This window comes from Venturia canescens, chromosome 11, assembly GCF_019457755.1.
Source record: "Venturia canescens isolate UGA chromosome 11, ASM1945775v1, whole genome shotgun sequence".
NCBI classification, from domain to species: domain Eukaryota; kingdom Metazoa; phylum Arthropoda; class Insecta; order Hymenoptera; family Ichneumonidae; genus Venturia; species Venturia canescens.
This window is the reverse complement of record NC_057431.1, coordinates 788,549-807,601: the sequence shown is the minus strand read 5'-3', so window position 1 is coordinate 807,601 and position 19,053 is coordinate 788,549. Positions and strand designations below refer to the sequence as shown.

The window sequence follows — 19,053 nt, the reverse complement described above, 5'->3', positions numbered from 1 at the left end:
TCAGATGATTTCAAATTGTACATTTGAAGAATTGATGATTTTGGTGACAGCTATATTATATTTACAGATTCGAAGTTTCATATATATAGGTCATTAAAGTATCCGATTCCCGAAAAATTGTAAAGTCACCGAAGTGATCGATTCATACATTTTTGTAAATTACCACTGAAATTTGCTACTTATATCAACAACATTTTAAAGAATATCCGGAAACGTACAAATAGGTCAGTTTCCAGAATAAAATTTGAGTGTCATCAAAGTGCTCATTTGTCTTACATATATATATGTAAATGAGTGATATGAAATAATAACACATATATATTTAAAAGTGAATAATAACTCATTTATTTTTGAAATTACATTCAACTGTAACATATTATTCAAATTACAGAAAATAGCGACTACAATCTTTAATCTAGAAACATTATATGTTAAGATTCAATCGAATGATCGGTAATGAAATTCCGGTTTCAACGACTTGGTTATTTTTTGCAAATAATCGCAGATCTTTTTTGACACACATCGGGATTTAGTAACTTTAACATTTCCATTTTCATCTTTTCCAAAAAGATTCATCAAGCCCATTAATTTATTTTCTTTGTAAGTATCTATTATAAGATCGTAACTTATACCGGCAGCAACAATTTTTTTTGGGACAGCAAGTGAAGTACAAATTTTTAATTGATCCAACTTTTTTAAAGCTTTTGGTAACGCCTCGTCGAATTTTTGTTTCATGATTGCTTCGTCCCATGTCAACGTATTTTCGAAAAATGTTTCCTTGGGAATGCCAAGTTTGATAACAACTTGCTCAAGAATCAAAACGTCATCAGCAGCATTATGAGCATTGGAAGTACATATTTGTAGTGTATCTGCTAATTTTTCCAATTTGTTTTCTCCTTTTCCGGTCAACTTTGTGATTTTTTCAATAATTGGCAATGAGTCTGAAAACCCAAAAATGACTGCTTCGAACTGCTGAGTGAGAAAAGTTTTTTGAATTGCCGCTAAAAGTCTTGGGCGATCGAAGGTGCAGTTATGTGCAATAAAATGCATTTTCTTTGCAATGCTCCCAGGAAATTATAAAATTGTAATAATGCATCGAGAAGAGTTACCGATGTGACTACTTTCCTATGACATTCTAGTTGCCCTGCGACTACCCGTAAACCAGATACACTGCTTGCTTTTTCATCAATTTTTTGGGTTGGATTTATGTAAATAGAAAAATGTGAGCTCTCGTGTTTAGCAGCTATTTGCAAAATATCTGCTGTTTTAGAAAAACCTCCAGTTTCTAAATCGAAAAATACCAATGCTCGTGATAGAGAGTTGTTTGGAATGTCAAATATAGGAGGCATATCAGCATTTAATAATCCCATGTCGGATTGGTACATTTGAGAACCTTCCGAACGTTCCTTTTTGTGTGGCAACTCTGTTTTTTTTGGTTTCAGATATAAACGTCTTTTTTTAAACTCTTGAGTATTTGCCCTTAAATATCTCTCATTTGCGTTCGAATCAACCGCTTCACTATACTTCTCCGTATATTTTGCAGGCGAAAAAGATAATTTTTTTGATAATTGTGTCAAGTATTTTTCTTCCATATTTTTTTTACTAATAGCGCATGCTAGTCGAGCATCACCCGAAGATGTTGTACCATAAAGGCGAGATTTTGGTGCTTTACTAGCAATTGTTGAGTTCAGGCTTTCGTTAACATTACTCGACACTCCTGCTGCAAATCTGTCCGTTTTTGAAGCTAGTACATCAAATATACATCGTAATGCATCGAATAATTGTTCGCTCTGAAAACCATGTCCTATTGCGGAATGTTCATACGATTCCGGGTTGTCACTATAGCGACACCATGTCCCACAATTTTGATGATCGTTAAAACAATGGTATGGAATATTTTTTATTGCTATAGCCATTCTCACAGCATCATCTATGTTCTGAGCTACACAATAATTGAAGCAACGTTGAGGATATTTGATCGCGACTGATGTGAGCTCTTTGTGATTTTTTTAAATTTTAGAGTTCATTGACGACGCCTTTACTGGTATGATTTTTATCGGAGTGTTTTATAACTTCATGCTGACTAGCCGCACGTACTGATGCAATAGCGCTACTATCATTGTCACCAATCATGATGCCTAATTCAACACGACATGCTTTAAAAATTGAATTTTCCGTTGATAAATGTACTGCAGCCTTAGATTCCATTGCCTTTGCAGAGCCCTCAAAATTTAATCTACAATCATGATCGGAAGAGTCGTGTCCTCGATCGCACTTTCGGCATTTTCTATTTTCAGAAGTTTACGATAGTACTTTCTTAGTAAATAATCCAATGAAAGCAGCGGATCCTGTGAGACTATCGTAATTACGTCCAGTGCCCCTTGTTGTCCATCCCATGTCGAACGAAGCTGCAATACGCACTATATCTTCGTCTCGGATGTTATTGACAATAATCGGGTTTATTTCTGGTAAAGTCGGAAACAGGAAATGGATGTTGAGGTGGACAGGCCTGCAAGGAAATCCTTACCAATTAGAATTTTCTTCATTTTTATTAATACCAATATATAATTTATTTACTTTGATTGAATAACCTAATTCCTCACTCGCAATTATCGTGTGGAAATGAGAAGATATAAATATAGAAAAAATTTCACTGTCATCTATAATTAATAAATTCTATACGAGAATTCATTGAACAATCAAAACAATTATAAAATTGATTAAAAAATGCTTATGTATAATTAAACAATTTGTTGAACATGCTTTATGAATATTTATGACAATTGATGTAATCAAGATTCAAATTTTCATTACATTTTTGTTTTTATCATCAAAAGATTGATTTAAAAATTCAAACTGTCTATTCTTTCATTTGGGGGCAATGCATGAATAGAATTTTAATGCACATGTACATGCTATCATATTAAGCTGCTAATTGAAACTTTTTAATTGCTTTTGAGAGATATGTTTTCTAGGCTCTTTGAAATATTTCAAGCACGGTTGAATGAAAAACTTACAACAAATTTTTTAGCTTGTCGATGTTTTGAATGGACAGTTCTCGCTCCATGAAAGTCGCTGCGATGCAGCTGTCTCGAGCAATTTCTTCTACCGCAGTGCCTACCTCTATTTCATGCGTTTTATAGCTATTTAAATGAAAGGGAGGAGTATTTAACGAAGCCAATATCTTATTTATATGCGTGCTGCCCATGCCGCCATTCAAAGCTCCTAGAAAAAAAAACACAATTATAATATCGTAATCGTCAAAAATTAATATCATAAAATTAATAATTTTTTAGTTAAAAATATTAACTTACCCATTGCTGCTCTGGTATCGACATCATAATGGTTTCTGGATTTTCCTTGCACGTTTTTCTTTTCCACTTGGTGTTGTTTGTCAGTAGTAAATCTGATTTTTCCTTGACAAACGTGACATTGGACTATGAATATGAAAGCTAATCCAATTCGTGTTTCATCAACAATGTTGCTCAAAGAGACCATCGTATCACATTTTTGACACTTACAGAATAAATCATTCGATATAGTTTGTAAATGCATAATACGTCGGCCTTCGAGTTTTGCTATTCCACATGCGCTCTCTTTGGGGTTAGCTTTTTCGTTTTTGCATCCGTAAGCACACCTCAAATTTTTCCGCACTTCCACTTGTCGGATTCTTGAATTGTATACTTTTTCGGTGATACGTTTGCCTTTCCAGAAAAACTTTTTTTTTTAGACGTTTCTGCCATGTTTTAATTATGTCAAACGTTTGAGCTGATTATTACATGAACGTGCGTGAAAAATTTTGTCAATAACAGCTATATAGACAGTACAGGTTCCGAGGTTGCGGTATTGGCAAACTTACTGAACCGACTACGCTAGTCGCAATCATTTTTCTTTTGACTAACTCGGTACCAGATGAACTTTCTTAAATATTTTCTTTGTTGATATCGATTAAAATTTTCATACTAAAAGTATAAAAAGTATAAAACCTGCTCCATCACCGATGAGTCCATAATCAAAAAATTACAGCGAAATGTTTCATAGCTGTTGTCCCATACATTAAGTGTTCATTCACTTCTTTTTTGAGACCGATGATGAAACTCATTTATAAATGAACTGAACATTTTTCATATACGTTTTCTTCTGAATCTTTCTAAAAATGAAACATTTGACCAAAGACGATTGATTTATAGTATTTCATGATATTTCTGGTTATCTTCAATGGGTTAACAGTTATGTGATTTACATTGAAGTGCTTCTTTTCTGGTTTGGAAGCCCACTCCATCACCGATAGATCAATGATCAAAAAGTTTTCAGCGGAATGCTTCATAACTACAGTTTCATACACTAAGTGCTTATTCCTTTTTTGTTAATGTTGGGTGACAAAACTTATTAATAAAAGTAATATGGCAGGTAACAAAACGTATTGATAAATAAACTAAGATATACATTGCGAAATTCATGGATTAAATCCATGGAATACGGATTTCAATTCCAATATCTAAAAAAATTCGTATTAAATTCAAACATCCACAATTTTTTTAATAAAATGAATCTTCACGAAATCGAAATCAAAAACGGAATCATCCGAAAAAGATAGTCGAATTGAAAAACTACATGATCTGTTATGTAGATTTTCCACTTTCAGCGTACAAGCTGATGAGATCAAACGTCTTTGGTGTTTAATTTCTCACAATTCCGCATTTCATGCTGGACCGTCAGGGCTGAATATTTATCGAGATGTATCTGAACAGAAAATGACCTGAATTGACAAATCGCATAATTATCATTGTTAGCGCATAAATGGATGGAAATAACTTTTTTGGAAATTCGTACATTTTATCGTTTATGGTTTTTATGAATAAAAAATCCTCAAAATGGAAAAATGGCAACATCTTTTCCAATTTTATTTATAGCCCATAAATCAATGACAACCAACTTGAAGGGAGTTCATATTTCTACAATTTTGATTCATAACTTTATTGTCTACGATCGATAGTTTTCGAAATTTCACTGGCTGAAGTGACATACATCGCCTCGTATATAACACTAAGAAAATTGCTCTGAGATAAGTTGGCCGATTCCCCCGGCCATTTATCGCAAGTATTGATTGCGTATACGTCATGATTTCGGTTTAACAAAAGAAAGAATACAAAAACACTGTATTATATTCTAGGTTTTGTTGTACTTACTTCTGACAGCTTTGATTTTTTTCTTTGCAGGTTTTTCCCACGTCTAGACATATTCCTTGGAGATATTTATTCTCCTTTCTTCCTTTTCTCTCTTTCCTCCTTCCTATTTCCTTTACCGTTCTTTGATAGCTGCTACGAGCGCTATACCAAAAGCTGCTTCAAGCGCTATATTGAAAGCTGCTGTAAGCGCTATATTAACAGCTGCTACGTGCGCTATATCAACAGCTGCTACGCGCGCTATAACAAAAGTTTATACTGACGTTGTATTGACATTTGCTATTGGCTGTTAATAGAGATTATTTATTCCAATTATGGATATGAAAAAATTAAAAATCGAAGATCGAATGATCATATCCAGAGGCGAGTGGCTCACTGGGGATCATATTGACACCTTTGGCCGGCTTTTAGCGGAACATTCTGCATCAGAATTTGTGATGCAAGAAACATGGAAGGTACAATTGCCCCATAATATTACTGAAGAGAGAGCCGATCGTAAATTCATTCAAATTTTGCATAGTTCAGAAGGAATTAACAATAAAGGGGGTCATTGGGTGTGCTCTTATTATGATACCCACAACATTTTCATATTTGATTCTATGAACCAAAAAAAGTTACATGCACATCATAAGTTGTATCTTGAGCGTCTGTTTCCGCACTATCCGTTTGATAAACGTCCTGTTAAATTTCCAGTTGTGACAAATCAACCCAATTCGGTTGACTGTGGAGTATTTGCTATTGCCTTCGCAATATCGCTTTTTTTTGGTGTGAGACCGGAAAAAATTGAGTACGATGTGGGAAATATGCGTCAACATTTGTTAAACATATTTGACACAGGCTTGATTACTCATTTCCCGCGTATAGTTAGGAAAGGTGATCCTATCAAAATATGCACATTGGAGCAGTTGAAAAAACAAAGGCAAAAATCATTGGGAAAGCGAAATCGGCTACAAATGTGTAAGAATTCTCAAAAACTCAACATAACCGAAGTTTATGATTGTATCAACGGGAATGCAATGAAACAAGAACCAATTATTATAGACCGGATAAACCACGTTACTCGCGAACTAAATCCTGCGCAAGTAGTGAAAAATTTCGAAGTATCCAGTTTGCAACCCGTGATTTGTCCTGAGACTAATGATATGATATCTTATAAGTCAAATAAGAAGATCATAATCGATCCGGAAATTGTTGAAAATGATGAAACATTCGATAATATGAAAACTGAGAAAAAAAGTTCAGTAATCACTGCAATGAAAATCGCCACCGTTCCACTGGTTATCAATAATTCTGATCATCACGGGAATGAGCGTAAGGACTCGATATTAATAGATTCTGTATTTCAGAATCATGAAGCACTTCAAAAATCAAGAGACGCGGTAGCGGCTCGACGCCAAGTATTAAAAGGAAAAACTGCAGCGCAAAAGAAAAGCCAGCGCGAGCCCTGCCGCTACTCTTATATACGCGAATATGCCGGTTTTATGACGTCACAGAATTTTCAAATGGCTCTCACAAATAAACCATTTCATAAAAGAACTTGAAAATTTGTGACGATTTTTTTTCGATTTTTCTCTTTCCATTGGTCTTTGTTGCAAGTAAATCCGTCCAGTAAATCCTGAGATATGTAACGTTAGGGATTTAAAATCCATCATTTCGGGATTTTCATTTTCTTAGAGACAGAGAGGCGTAAGTTACACGTGTTTACATTTGGACTTACGTCCTTTGCACGATTTCTTACTTTTGTCACACTCTACGTCACGCACTACGCTGAACGCGGCTACCCCCTCTCCTTCTGCGTCGCCGAGCGAGAGAGACAGAGAATGGGCGCACAGCGGGGGCAATACCAGCTCCTGGTTTGCGCATAAAATATGTATATAATTATATAATATATATTTTATTTATTAATATTAATTAATAATAAAATATTATTATAATAAATATTTTATTATAATTAATATATAATATAATATATATATTATATTATACAATATATAATATAAAATGATAATATTATAATAAAATAAAAAAATTGAATAATACGAATAACATTAAATAATAAATAATAAAAATAAAAAAATATAAAATTCTGGTCGACGCCGCTGGATTTTTCGAGGATGTCTAGGGCGATAGCTCATGGGTTTTGGAGGACTAGGTTTAGGTACATTCTATCGCGATTTTCGATTTCTAGGTGGACGACTCCATAGTTTTTTATGTCCAGATATATTCCTCCATGGCTTTCGTCGTCTAGGTATGTTTTTTCATGGTTACCGAGGTCTGGGTCGACGGCTCCTTAGTTTTCGATGTCCAGGTATGTTTCTTCATGGTTTTCATGGTTTCGGATAATTCCTCCATGGATTTCGATGTCTAGGTATATTCCTCCATGGTTTCTGATGTGCGAGTGTATTTCTCCATAGTTTTTCATGTCCACGTGTATTTCTCTATAGTTCTTGATGTCTAGGTATATTCCTCCATGGTTTTCGCGATCGAGGTTGACGGCTCCACAGGTTTCGATGTCCAGGTATGTTTCTCCATGGTTTTCGTGGTCTCGGATAATTCCTCTATGGGTTTCGATGTCTAGGTATATTCCTCTATGATTTCTGATGTGCAGGTGTATTTCTCCATAGTTCTTGATGTCTAAGGTATATTCCTCCATGGTTTTCGTGGTCTAAGTATGTCTCTTGATGGTTTTCGCGGTCGAGGTCGACGGTTCCACAGTTTTCGATGTCTAGGTATGTTTCTCCATGATTTTCGTGGTCTAGGATAATTTCTCCATGGGTTTTGATGTCTAGGTATTTTCCTTCATGGTTTTCAATGTCTAGACGTTTTCCTTCATGGTTTTCGTGGTCCAGGTATATTCCTCCATGGTTTTCGTGGTCTAGGTACAATCCTCCATGGTTTTCGTGGTCTAGGTACGTTTGTTCATGGTTTCAATGTCTAGGCATGTTCCTTCATGGTTTTCGTCATCCAGGTATATTCCTCCATGGTTATCTCGGTATAGGTAGATTCCTCCATGGTTTTCGTGGTCTAGGTATGTTTCTTCATGGTGTTCGTAGTCGAGGTCGACGGCTCCACAGTTTTCGATGTCCAGGTATGTTTCTCTCGGGTTTTCGTGGTCGAGGATAATTCCTCCATGGGTTTCGATGTCTAGGTATATTCCTCCATGATTTTCAATGTCTAGGCATGTTTAGTCATGGTTTTCGCGGTCGAGGTCGACGGCTCCTCAGTTTTCGATGTCCAAGTATGCTTCTCCATGGTTTTCGTGGTCTAGGATAATTCCTCCATGGGTTTTGATGTCTAGATATATTCTTTCATGGTTTTGAATGTCTGGACATGTTCCTTCATGGTTTTCGTGGTCCAGGTATATTCCTCCATGGTTTTCGATGTATGGATATGTTTGTCCATGGTTTTCGTGGTCTAGGTACATTGCTCCATGGTTTTCGTGGTCTAGGTAGATTCCTCCATAGTTTTCGTGGTCTAGGTAGATTCCTCCATGGTTTTCGTGGTTCAGGTATATTCCTCCAGGGTTTTCGATGTCTGGATATGTTTTTCTATGGTTTTCGTGGTCTACGTAGATTCTTCCATGGTTTTCGTGGTCTAGATATGTTTCTTCATGGTTTTCGCAGTCGAGGTCGACGGCTCTACAGTTTTCAATGACCAAGTATGAAGGACCACGAAAACCATGTTCCTTCATGGTTTTCGTGGTCCAGGTATATTCCTCCATGGTTTTCAATGTCTAGGCATGTTTCATCATGGTTTTCGATGGCTAGGTATGTTTCTCCATGGCTTTCGTCGTGCTGGTATGTTTTTTCATGCTTTTCGAGGTCTAGATCAACGGCTCCGTAGTTTTCAATGTCCAGGTATGTTTTCCCATTGTTTTCGTGGACTAGGTTGACGACTTCATAGTTTTCACTATTCCGTTCCATAGCTCCATAGTTTCCGATGTTAAGGTGAATTTGTCCATGGTTCCCGATATGAAAGTCAATGGCTCCATAGTTTCCGATAGTGTGGTGAGTTTTTCTAAGGTTTTCGATATCTAGGTCGTCGGCTCTATAGTTTTCGAAGTCTAGTTTGGCGACTATAGAGTTTTCGATGTCTAGGTGGATGCCTTCGTATTTTTCAATATATATTCGACAATTTTATATTTCCCGATATTTAGGTAAACGGTGCAATGGTTTACGATATATTTCCTCATAGTTATCGATATCTAGATCTGCGATTTAATAGTTTACATTGACGAGGCAGGTTCAGACGTTACAGAAGACCATGAAAAAATATCACTGGACACCAATAACCATAAAGCTGTGGTCTTAGACATTGAATACTATGGAAACATCTCCTTGGACATTGCAAACCATTGACAGTATCCATGTCAACATGGAATCCATGAATGAGATGAAGATAGATTCAAAAATCATTTTTCCAAGTAAACAAGTGGAGCTTTTCAAAAAAAGGAATAGAAAATGAAAATATCATCCCATTGCATAGGAATTTCCCAATCTTTCATTGGAAAATTCGATTTGCTGAATGGATAATCAAAATCGTCACCATTATTGCTTGTAAAAGGTTTCAACTCACATGAACATAACCGCACAGTTTTCGTCCGTCTACATAGAAAAATTGGCTGTGTCGATTGCTTTTGGCACATAGAGAAAAGCACTCAACTTGAAACAAATCGTTTTAAAAATTTTCGTCGAAGACGAGGAATGTATTTTTTCTCTTAAGTAAATATTGTCACGCCTCTAAAAAATCAGCTAAGTTAGAAAAAAAATAATTGACAAAGTAAAAAAAGAACGCCAATTATTAAAAGTTCGCGACCGTAGTTTCCAATAATTTTCTATATTTGCATTATCAATAAAAAACTTCAAAATATAAAAAAAAAAATGAGATCGTTTTGTGAAGTTGACAAATATAGTGAATGAAATACGATTCCTATATAGTTGTCACGTCTCGCAAAAAGAAGTGAAATCAGTAAGTATTAAAACTTCAAAAAGTAAAAAAGGCACGCCAAGTATTAAAAGGTCGTGACCGTCGTTTTAAATGATTTTCTATATTCGCATTGTCAATAAATAAATTTAAAAAAATGTTCAACTGTGAAAAAATATGAGATCTATTGTAACATATACAGTGAATGAATTACGTTTCCTGTAGGAATTCTGAATTTTGAAAATAAAAAAAAAATGAGATCATTTTCTAACGTAGCCAAGTACAGTGAATGAATTAAGGTTATTGTGGAATTCATTCGTGTACACTTTTAGCCCTAATCACTCACTTATTCAGAAAAATTTTCCAGCAATCGTCACAGAGCAACAAAAGTTTCTCGAATGATTCTGCAATTATTAAGAGATTATCATCTGTTTTTATGCTAGCTCGGATTATAAACTTAAAACAGTTTACGCGTACAAGTGCATGCATTGTATCTATACGATGAACTGCACAAATTCATTTTCAACATTACACACAAGCTTGGCGTGCATGGTTTTCAATCGGAAGCTCGGCGAAGGAATGCCTCATCCGTCCATATATTTGAAGAAAACTTCATGATCCTCTCATGTAATTGTTTTTTAATTTGCCATCCCTTTTCCATCCAACTATTTTATTGAGTAGTTCGACGTGAAATCCTGCGCTGTGTACACAAAGAAAAATATCTATTCTTGACTAGTTTGACTGATAAATTCATTACTCCAAATGTTTCGTATTCAACGCGTTTTCTTTTCTCAAATCAATGTTTACACAGCTTACTTCTTTGTTCATCCATTTCAATACTTGTGTAATTCATCCAATCATCTGCCCATTTGGTAAAAAAAGAGTGTACGGACAAACGAGTGAAAGTGACGCGTGGATAAATTAAAATGCGTATTGGCATGAAAGAATGGCCGTATCTATCCGTACAAGATAAAGGCATATAAAGGGATTGATTGATTTCATTTCTTTATCCGTTCGTTTAATTGTTCAATTTTATCCACAAATTTCACCCATCTGTATTGTTTACCAAATCATTATACAACAGGGCCCCTCTTATTTTATTGGGGGATCGGTTTTTTTCACACTCGTTCATACAATTCTAATTAATTTTTGTTTTCATAGTAAATTTGAACAATTGTATCTTCCCGAGCTTCCGATTGAAAACCATGCACGCCAAGCTTGTGTGTAATGTTGAAAATGAATTTGTGCAGTTCATCGTATAGATACAATGCATGCACTTGTACGCGTAAACTGTTTTAAGTTTATAATCCGAGCTAGCATAAAAACAGATGATAATCTCTTAATAATTGCAGAATCATTCGAGAAACTTTTGTTGCTCTGTGACGATTGCTGGAAAATTTTTCTGAATAAGTGAGTGATTAGGGCTAAAAGTGTACACGAATGAATTCCACAATAACCTTAATTCATTCACTGTACTTGGCTACGTTAGAAAATGATCTCATTTTTTTTTTATTTTCAAAATTCAGAATTCCTACAGGAAACGTAATTCATTCACTGTATATGTTACAATAGATCTCATATTTTTTCACAGTTGAACATTTTTTTAAATTTATTTATTGACAATGCGAATATAGAAAATCATTTAAAACGACGGTCACGACCTTTTAATACTTTATTCTATACCCAATAGCCCTTTGGTCAAAATGAACGACAATAATTTGAGTGATCGTAACGAAAAATTTAGGAATTTAACTTCTATCGATAAAAAACTGATTATAAAAAAAAATATATCAACAGAACGATGTAAAAAGCGAAAGTTTCCAATGTTGAATGGTCCAGCACTTCCGCATTCCCCAAAACGCCGAAAGCTTATAGGTCAAAATTGCATTACATCTTGTGCAGCTAAGAAAAATCACCGCGAAATTCAACAGTGCATCGACATTAAAATTAAGTTACAGAAGGCAAAACAATTATCCCGGAAGTATTACCGAATTCGTGAAACCAATGATACTATAAAATTGTCGAATACTAGGAGAGAGTACGTTAATCTATTAATGAAAAAATTACGTTCGCATTCGTTGGATCAATGTTTCTTCGAAGCTGAGCGTATTATTAAATGGAATTTAAGACTTAGAGGTAAAAAGATTTTCGCCCTCAAGCAAGCGCTGCACAAGCTAAAACGTAGAGCTGAAATTTGTTTAACGCTCCAATCAGCCGTATCGAACTGTGATATTAATAGTAGAATAGCTGCTCTATGTGGCTCGAATAGGAAGCATACAGCACGGTCTGAACCTTACTATGAAGAAACTGCTTATGTTCATCCCAGAAAAATCACCGAACCTATTGTTTTGGATATCAAATCTAAAGCAACGAATGTTTTTCCGTTAATTGTTACAAAAAAAACTCGCCGTGGTTTTCGAGCGTGGAATTGTTCTGAGCATTGCAGAGTTCCAGACGAGATTGTTTTGAACAAGTTTGAGAAGTTTCTGACTACCATGCGTGATATATCCGTGCGTAGATTGAATAAAGTCTTACCTAAAATCCGCAAATGTACAGTGAAACACACTGATAACATATTGGGACATAGCCAAGCATGTTATATGCAGCCTTCCCTATGCGAATCGTTGTTGTTATCTTTAGAATTCTTATCACCACATTTTCCACTAGTGAGGATGGTGAAGCGATTATTTTATACCGTATCAGCATTGCTCCAAAAAGTGATGCACATTGATATTGTATTGAATACGACGGATGTTGCAAGCTTGCAAAAATTTGCGGAAGAAGCAAAAGAAAATGCAACACATTTCCAACATACCGACGAAATACTTTTAGACGAAGATACCATACTTCACAAGTATGCAGACGCATTCCAATCTTTTCAGAAAAAAGCTTTTAATCTTCCACATTTTCCTTGCCTTTCGTGTCAAAAGCTTTGTTGCTTGACCGATGTCAGGAAACTTGATAACTTACGCGTCGTTCCAGTTGGAAAAATTTGGGAAGATTTGAAGCTGTTCATTGCTAGTCATAAAGACTGTGATTCAGAATATATCTGTCAGTATTGTTTAACCAAGCTTCGCGCTGGTGTTATACCTCCCACATGCGTTCTTAATAATTTATACGTTCGACCTACGCCTACTCCACTTAAAGATTTGAATGAATTTGAAAAAATTTTGATACAGAGGGCAAAAGTATTTCAAACAGTAGTGAAGATGGGTACTGTGCATAAAAAAAATATACCACACCGAAAAATGTTAGTTAAAGCTCAAGGGCGAGCTTTCCACTTGCCTTTACCGTTAGAAAAAACATTGGAAAAAATTTGTCCTCCGACCAAAGCAATTAATTCAGATCATGAACTATACATATTAGTACGTGGCGTTCCAACTAAGAGTAAAAAAGTTTGGGAATCGATTGTGAACAAAGAAAAAGTATTTCGCGCCCTTTTAACTCTGAAAGAACGCAATATCCTATACGGTGAAATAAATTTACCAGAGCGATATTCGGATTTGTTGGACACGGATTTACGTGAAACTGAATTCCAAATATCCCAAGAATGTGACAGTGATGAAGATGTTGATAACCCAGATACTCAGCTTGCTGGAAGAGAAAAACAAAAAGAACAAGGGGACGGTGTTCAAAAAATAAGTGTAAACAAGCAAATCGATGGCCGCGCAGCGGCTTTGTTGACGCAAATGACACCATCTGATTGTTATTATGAACAGTATACTATTCAGAGAATGCACGCTCCGAAGGAGAATAAAACTGCCACAGAACTTTATCAGATGTTAAAGGTTCACGCTGAACCATTAGATAACCGATATAAGTTGTTGGATTTTTTATGTTTTCCGTGTGAATATCCTGATGGTGTTAATGGAGAATATGAAGAAAGGCCTGTCCATCTTTCCTCATTTGAATATGCTAAAGTCCGAATTTTGTCACGAAACAATCAATTTCGGTTAAATCAACAATACTTGTTTTTCCTTTTAAATGCTCAAACTATTCGACAATTGTCGAGTGGTATATATCATAAACTTAACGTTACTGATGGACGCGTGCGATATACTTCTGCTTCTTATTTGGATCAGTTGGGAAAAGGGGAGCTGGAAGGAAATTTGTCAACAATATTTTCTAAACTTCCGAATACCGAACAGTATTGGAAAAAACCGCGTAATGATTTGAATTGCATGCTATTTTATTATGGACCTCCAACATGGTTTTTCACATTGAGTCCAAGTGAATGGCAATGGGATAGACTTACCGAATTTTTAAGAGAGAGGAACCCCTCAGTTGGAAGCGGAAAATCAGTGAGCGAACTCATTAGTGCCGATCCAATATCAGCTGCAATATTCATTGAAAATGAATTCAAAGCAATGTTAAAATTTCTTCAATCAGATGACCATCCCATCGGGAAAATTATACATTACGTTATAAGGAGAGAATATCAGGGAAGAGGCATGATACATTTTCATTTTCTTATTTGGATAGAGGGTGCCCCTATTCTCGGAAAAAACTCGAAAGAAGAAGTCGCTGACTTCATCAAAACGTATATAACTTGCAAAATACCGAATCCGAATGTTTCACCCATGTTATATCGTAGAGTTACTACTCATCAATATCATCATCACAATTCCTACTGTATGCGTAGCAAATCAGTAGGAGTAAAAGGTAAGGGTGGTAGTCGTAAAGTTTGTCGATTTGCATTTCCGAAACCGGTCACTAACGATTGGATTATCAGAGATGTCCAAACATCCATTGCTGGACGGCGAAAGTTAAAGTCTAAATGCCAATTGTATGATAATCCTCGTAGTCTCGACGAAGTTAATATAAACAACTACAACCCTGCTGTTTTGACAGCTTGGGAGGGTAATATGGATATTTCATTTGTAGGAGAAAAATCGTCGGCACTGGCTTGGTATCTTACCAAGTATATGTCGAAATCAGAACAAACGCATGTCGGGGAAAGTTTTGAACAAATTAACAATACGAAATCTGTAGCCAGTAGGCTATGGAATATTGGATTACGTGCACTGAATCATCGAGAATGTGGTGCACTCGAAGCAGCCGATAGATTATTAGGGTATCCGTTGTTCATGACGGATCCAGAAACTGTAATAAGGTGGGTTGATATTAACATTGTCAGAAGTAGGCGGGTGAAACCCCGCAAAGTAATAGAGACCATGAACGCAGAATCTACGGATATTTTCTACGAAGGTTTGATTGAAAATTATCCAAATAGACCAACTGAATTGAACGATGTATGTCTTTACGATTACGCAAAGTGGTATGACATTGTAAAAGCCATGCCTCAACGGAAAGACGTTGTATTTTATAAACTTAAACCAGGCTCGTATCTACGGAAACGCGAACGCGGATATTTGATTAATCATTATCATTATGATCCCATGACGAACTCTGAAAATTACTTTCACTCGTTATTGTTATTATTCCAGCCATGGCGATGTGTGGCCGAGCTTAAAAACGGTGAAGAGACATATACTGCGTCGTATTTTTCAGTACATGCTAAATTGCCAATGGCCGCAGAATATCACGAGCGTTTAGCGGAAATTGCCAAAAACACGAAGGAAATGAAAGAATTGATACAGCAAAAAATTGATGAAATGGAAAAAGACCAAGAAAATCATCCCGTTTCTGATAATATTCCACGAGGATGTGATCCTATCGAAGCAGATGAAGCGATGAAAGATTTCGTGAATTTAGGTGCGAATGAAGCTCATAAAGAACTCAATATTACAGAAATGATTGCAGAATTGAACGAAGACCAGAAACGTGTGTTTGATTTGGTTACCAGCACGATGAATTCTGATGAAATATTACGCTTGTACGTGAGCGGAGAGGGCGGAACGGGCAAAAGTTTCTTAATAAAAACCATAACCTGTTGGCTCAAGCAAATAAAAGGTAAGGATTCGGCTGTTACCGCTCCCACTGGGATTGCTGCTTTTAACATAGATGGATTAACTTTACATAGGTTGTTCCAATTGCCCGTTGAACATAATAAAACGCCAAAATATAAGGAGCTGTCCGATGCAGCTTTAGAGGTCATTAGAGTTAATTTGAAGAACGTTGATCTTATAATTATTGACGAAATATCCATGGTCTCAAATATCACTTTAATGTACATTCATCTGAGACTAACAGAAATTTTTAACACCACTGATGTTGAAGATGGTTGGTTTGGTAAAAAACATATCATAGTTTTTGGCGATCTTTTACAATTACCACCTGTTCGAGAAGAACCAGCGTTCATCAAACTTTCGAAAGAGAAGGTTGAAAAATTGATTGGTTCATTGTGCAGCACAAATTTGTGGGGTAATTTATTCAAATATGACGAACTATCAATCAACATGCGTCAAAAAAATGATTCATCTTAACGAGAAATGCTCTCAAAAATACGCTTGGGTTATATAGATACCGAAAGTATACAAATGTTGGAGTCTAGAAAAATTGAATTGCTATCTTCAAATATTCCTGATAGAATTAGGGAATTGTGCGATTATATAAGTACATTAGCAACCGATGTAGTTTGCTTGATGCCCACAAATCGAATATGTGATGTGTTAAATGAGGCAATGTTAGATCGGATTCCGTCAATAGAAATTAACTTAATAGCTGAAGATTTAATCGATAAACCATCAGTCAAGACTAGGGTTACAAAGATTTTACAACGGTGGGAAGATGACATAAGTCAAACTGCAGGGCTCGCTAGGGTGATCCCCATAAAAATCGGTGCCAAAGTTATGCTTCGGCGGAATATCGATGTAACGGTAGGTCTCGTAAATGGAACAATCGGCGAGATACTTTCAGTTTCCGAGTCATTGAATAAGAATTCAATTGAGAGAGTCACAATTAAACTCGCAAATGGTGCGCAATACGATATAGAGCGTGTGAGCGTTAAATTCGAAGTGATTGACGGTGTATACGTAATTAGGAAACAATTTCCTTTGTGTGTTAGTTATGCCATTTCATTCCACAAAAGTCAAGGATTGAGTTTAAAATGTGTTGTCATGGATTGTGGGAACACGATATTCAGCTGTGGCCAAATTTATGTAGGTTTGTCGCGAGTTACGTCTCTTAATGGCTTACATTTAATAAACTTCGACCCATATTCGGTTCATGCTAATCGTTTATGTATTGATGAGTACAATAGGTTGAGGAATTTGTATCGACCCGATCTTGGCGACCTAAAGGTTCCAGAAACTCGGGGACCTAAAACACGCGATGTCATTTGGGCCGTGCCTAAAGGAATGACCGATGTGCAAATACAAGACAGCGAAACATGTCATCGGCAGGAAAATTCTTCCATTACCGGATTTTTGAACTCTGATGGCATATCTTGTTATGCTAATACTGTCATTCAATGTATTTTCAGCTGTGACCCCATTGTGAAATCGGTTCAGAAAGCGAACGATTGTCGACCTCTGTCGATTGCATTGGAGATTAATAAAACAAAGAATAACCCCCCATTCGCTTTAAATGAAGTGCGAAAGTTTATTGGTGACAAATTCGTTCAACCCATTCAACATGATGCATCAGATTTCTTTGATGCTCTACGTCAAGTCGTGCCATCGATCAAAAACCTTGTTCAATGTAAACTTTTGAAAAAAGTTGTTTGCAAATCCTGCGGGTATACGAAAACTTTAACGGAGGAATTTAGAAATTTTTTAACCATAGATGTGTTTATTAACACGAAAACAACATTAACGCTCCAGGAAGTAATTGATCGAAATTTAGCAGAATGGAAATCAGCTGATATTCCTTGCGACAATTGTGCTGCAATGACAAGGAATGTACGATACTCTTTGAGCTCAGTGTCAAAGATATTGGTAATTGTATTAGCATTACCGGTAGTTAATGAAAAAACGGGTTGTTCGGGAATTAACGAGTTTTCGGTGCCGGCGAGCGCTCTCGGGCTCGAGTGCTCGCCCCACCGCGGGCGTCGCTAGCTCGCGGGCTCGGGAATTCGGGAAACGTGAGACAATGGGCTTTTCGTGCTCTAGTTCTCACGCTCTCGCGGGGGGTCAGCACGTACTGGACAAACAATTCGGGTGTGGTCGACGCGACGTGTGGCGCATGCCCACGGCGCGTCTTCATCGATCTCCATATTGATTGACTAGTCTAGATCCGGTCGTTCAGCGTGCTGACGTGCTTCTCGGTACAAGTTTCACTTTCGGCTAAATCTCTCCGGTAATTACGGTGTTTCACCAAAAATACCTCGCTTAATATCTTCAGGACATTCACGGGAAAAAATTGGGCTACTCATTCGGACTTTTCTCTCACCGATTGCGGGTATTTCTCACGATAACTATCGGGCACGCGAAAGCACGCTTCGAGCGCTCCTCGTAGCTTCGTCGAACGAGCCTCGTTCGACGTTGACCGGCTCTTCTCACTCGGGTAATCTGCATCGGTTCGGGTGTACTTTCAATCGTGGGCATACTGTCCACGTTACTCTGCGAGCAATAAAACCTCTTTACATTTTCTATCCCGTTACGCATTGTGTCATTTATTTTCTTCCCACCAACACCAGATCCTTCACGCAACATTTTGGTCCTTCGAGCCGGATCTGGTGGGTGGCACAGTGCAAAAAGTGATACAGAGTGTGTGAAGTGGTTTTTTTTGAGTGGACTCGTTCGGGATTTTGGGAACTTTTCATCGGGAGTTGGAGATTTTTCATCGGGTCTCGGCGCGTCGCAGTGGACTCCACGTGCGTCGCTCACACGGCGGCCATCTTGAGACGCTCTCGCTCACGGGTACCGGCGTTCGACTCGGACTCTCAACCGCTTCGTAAACCATACTGGTGAGTCTCGTACGATTTTTTGGGTCACGCGGAAAATTCAAGTGCGCTTCCGTTGAATTGCGGGGAACATTGTTCGGTGCACGATAATTCGGGTTTTCGAGCTCAGTCCAACCGAACAGTGTCGGGTGTTCGGGC

At 36.9% G+C, this 19,053-nt stretch overlaps 2 protein-coding genes across 2 annotated transcripts; one reads left to right on the top strand and one right to left on the bottom strand.

Annotated features, from left to right (window-relative positions):
- Positions 1-1,001: 1,001 nt before the first annotated feature.
- Positions 1,002-3,498, bottom strand: LOC122418312 (uncharacterized). Its single transcript, XM_043432451.1, has 4 exons — positions 3,315-3,498; positions 3,018-3,225; positions 1,604-1,839; positions 1,002-1,423 (listed from the first exon to the last, which is right to left on the bottom strand). Exons 1-4 carry the CDS (start codon positions 3,496-3,498, stop codon positions 1,002-1,004), a joined length of 1,050 nt encoding a protein of 349 aa, XP_043288386.1.
- A 9,283-nt stretch (positions 3,499-12,781) lies between these two features.
- Positions 12,782-16,495, top strand: LOC122418311 (uncharacterized). The gene has a single exon (XM_043432450.1). The coding sequence runs from the start codon at positions 12,782-12,784 to the stop codon at positions 16,493-16,495; it is 3,714 nt and encodes a 1,237-aa protein (XP_043288385.1).
- The last annotated feature ends 2,558 nt before the right edge of the window (positions 16,496-19,053 follow it).

Excerpts from the sequence above, each read along its gene's own strand:
- LOC122418312 (XM_043432451.1), bottom strand. The coding sequence starts at position 3,498 with ATGGTCTCTTTGAGCAACATTGTTGATGAAACACGAATTGGATTAGCT. Across the intron at positions 3,226-3,314 it reads CGATACCAGAGCAGCAATGG|GAGCTTTGAATGGCGGCATG; the intron begins GTAAGTTAATAT and ends TTTTTTTTCTAG. Across the intron at positions 1,840-3,017 it reads GACAAGCTAAAAAATTTGTT|TGACAACCCGGAATCGTATG; the intron begins GTAAGTTTTTCA and ends GTGTCGCTATAG.
- LOC122418311 (XM_043432450.1), top strand. The coding sequence starts at position 12,782 with ATGGTGAAGCGATTATTTTATACCGTATCAGCATTGCTCCAAAAAGTG.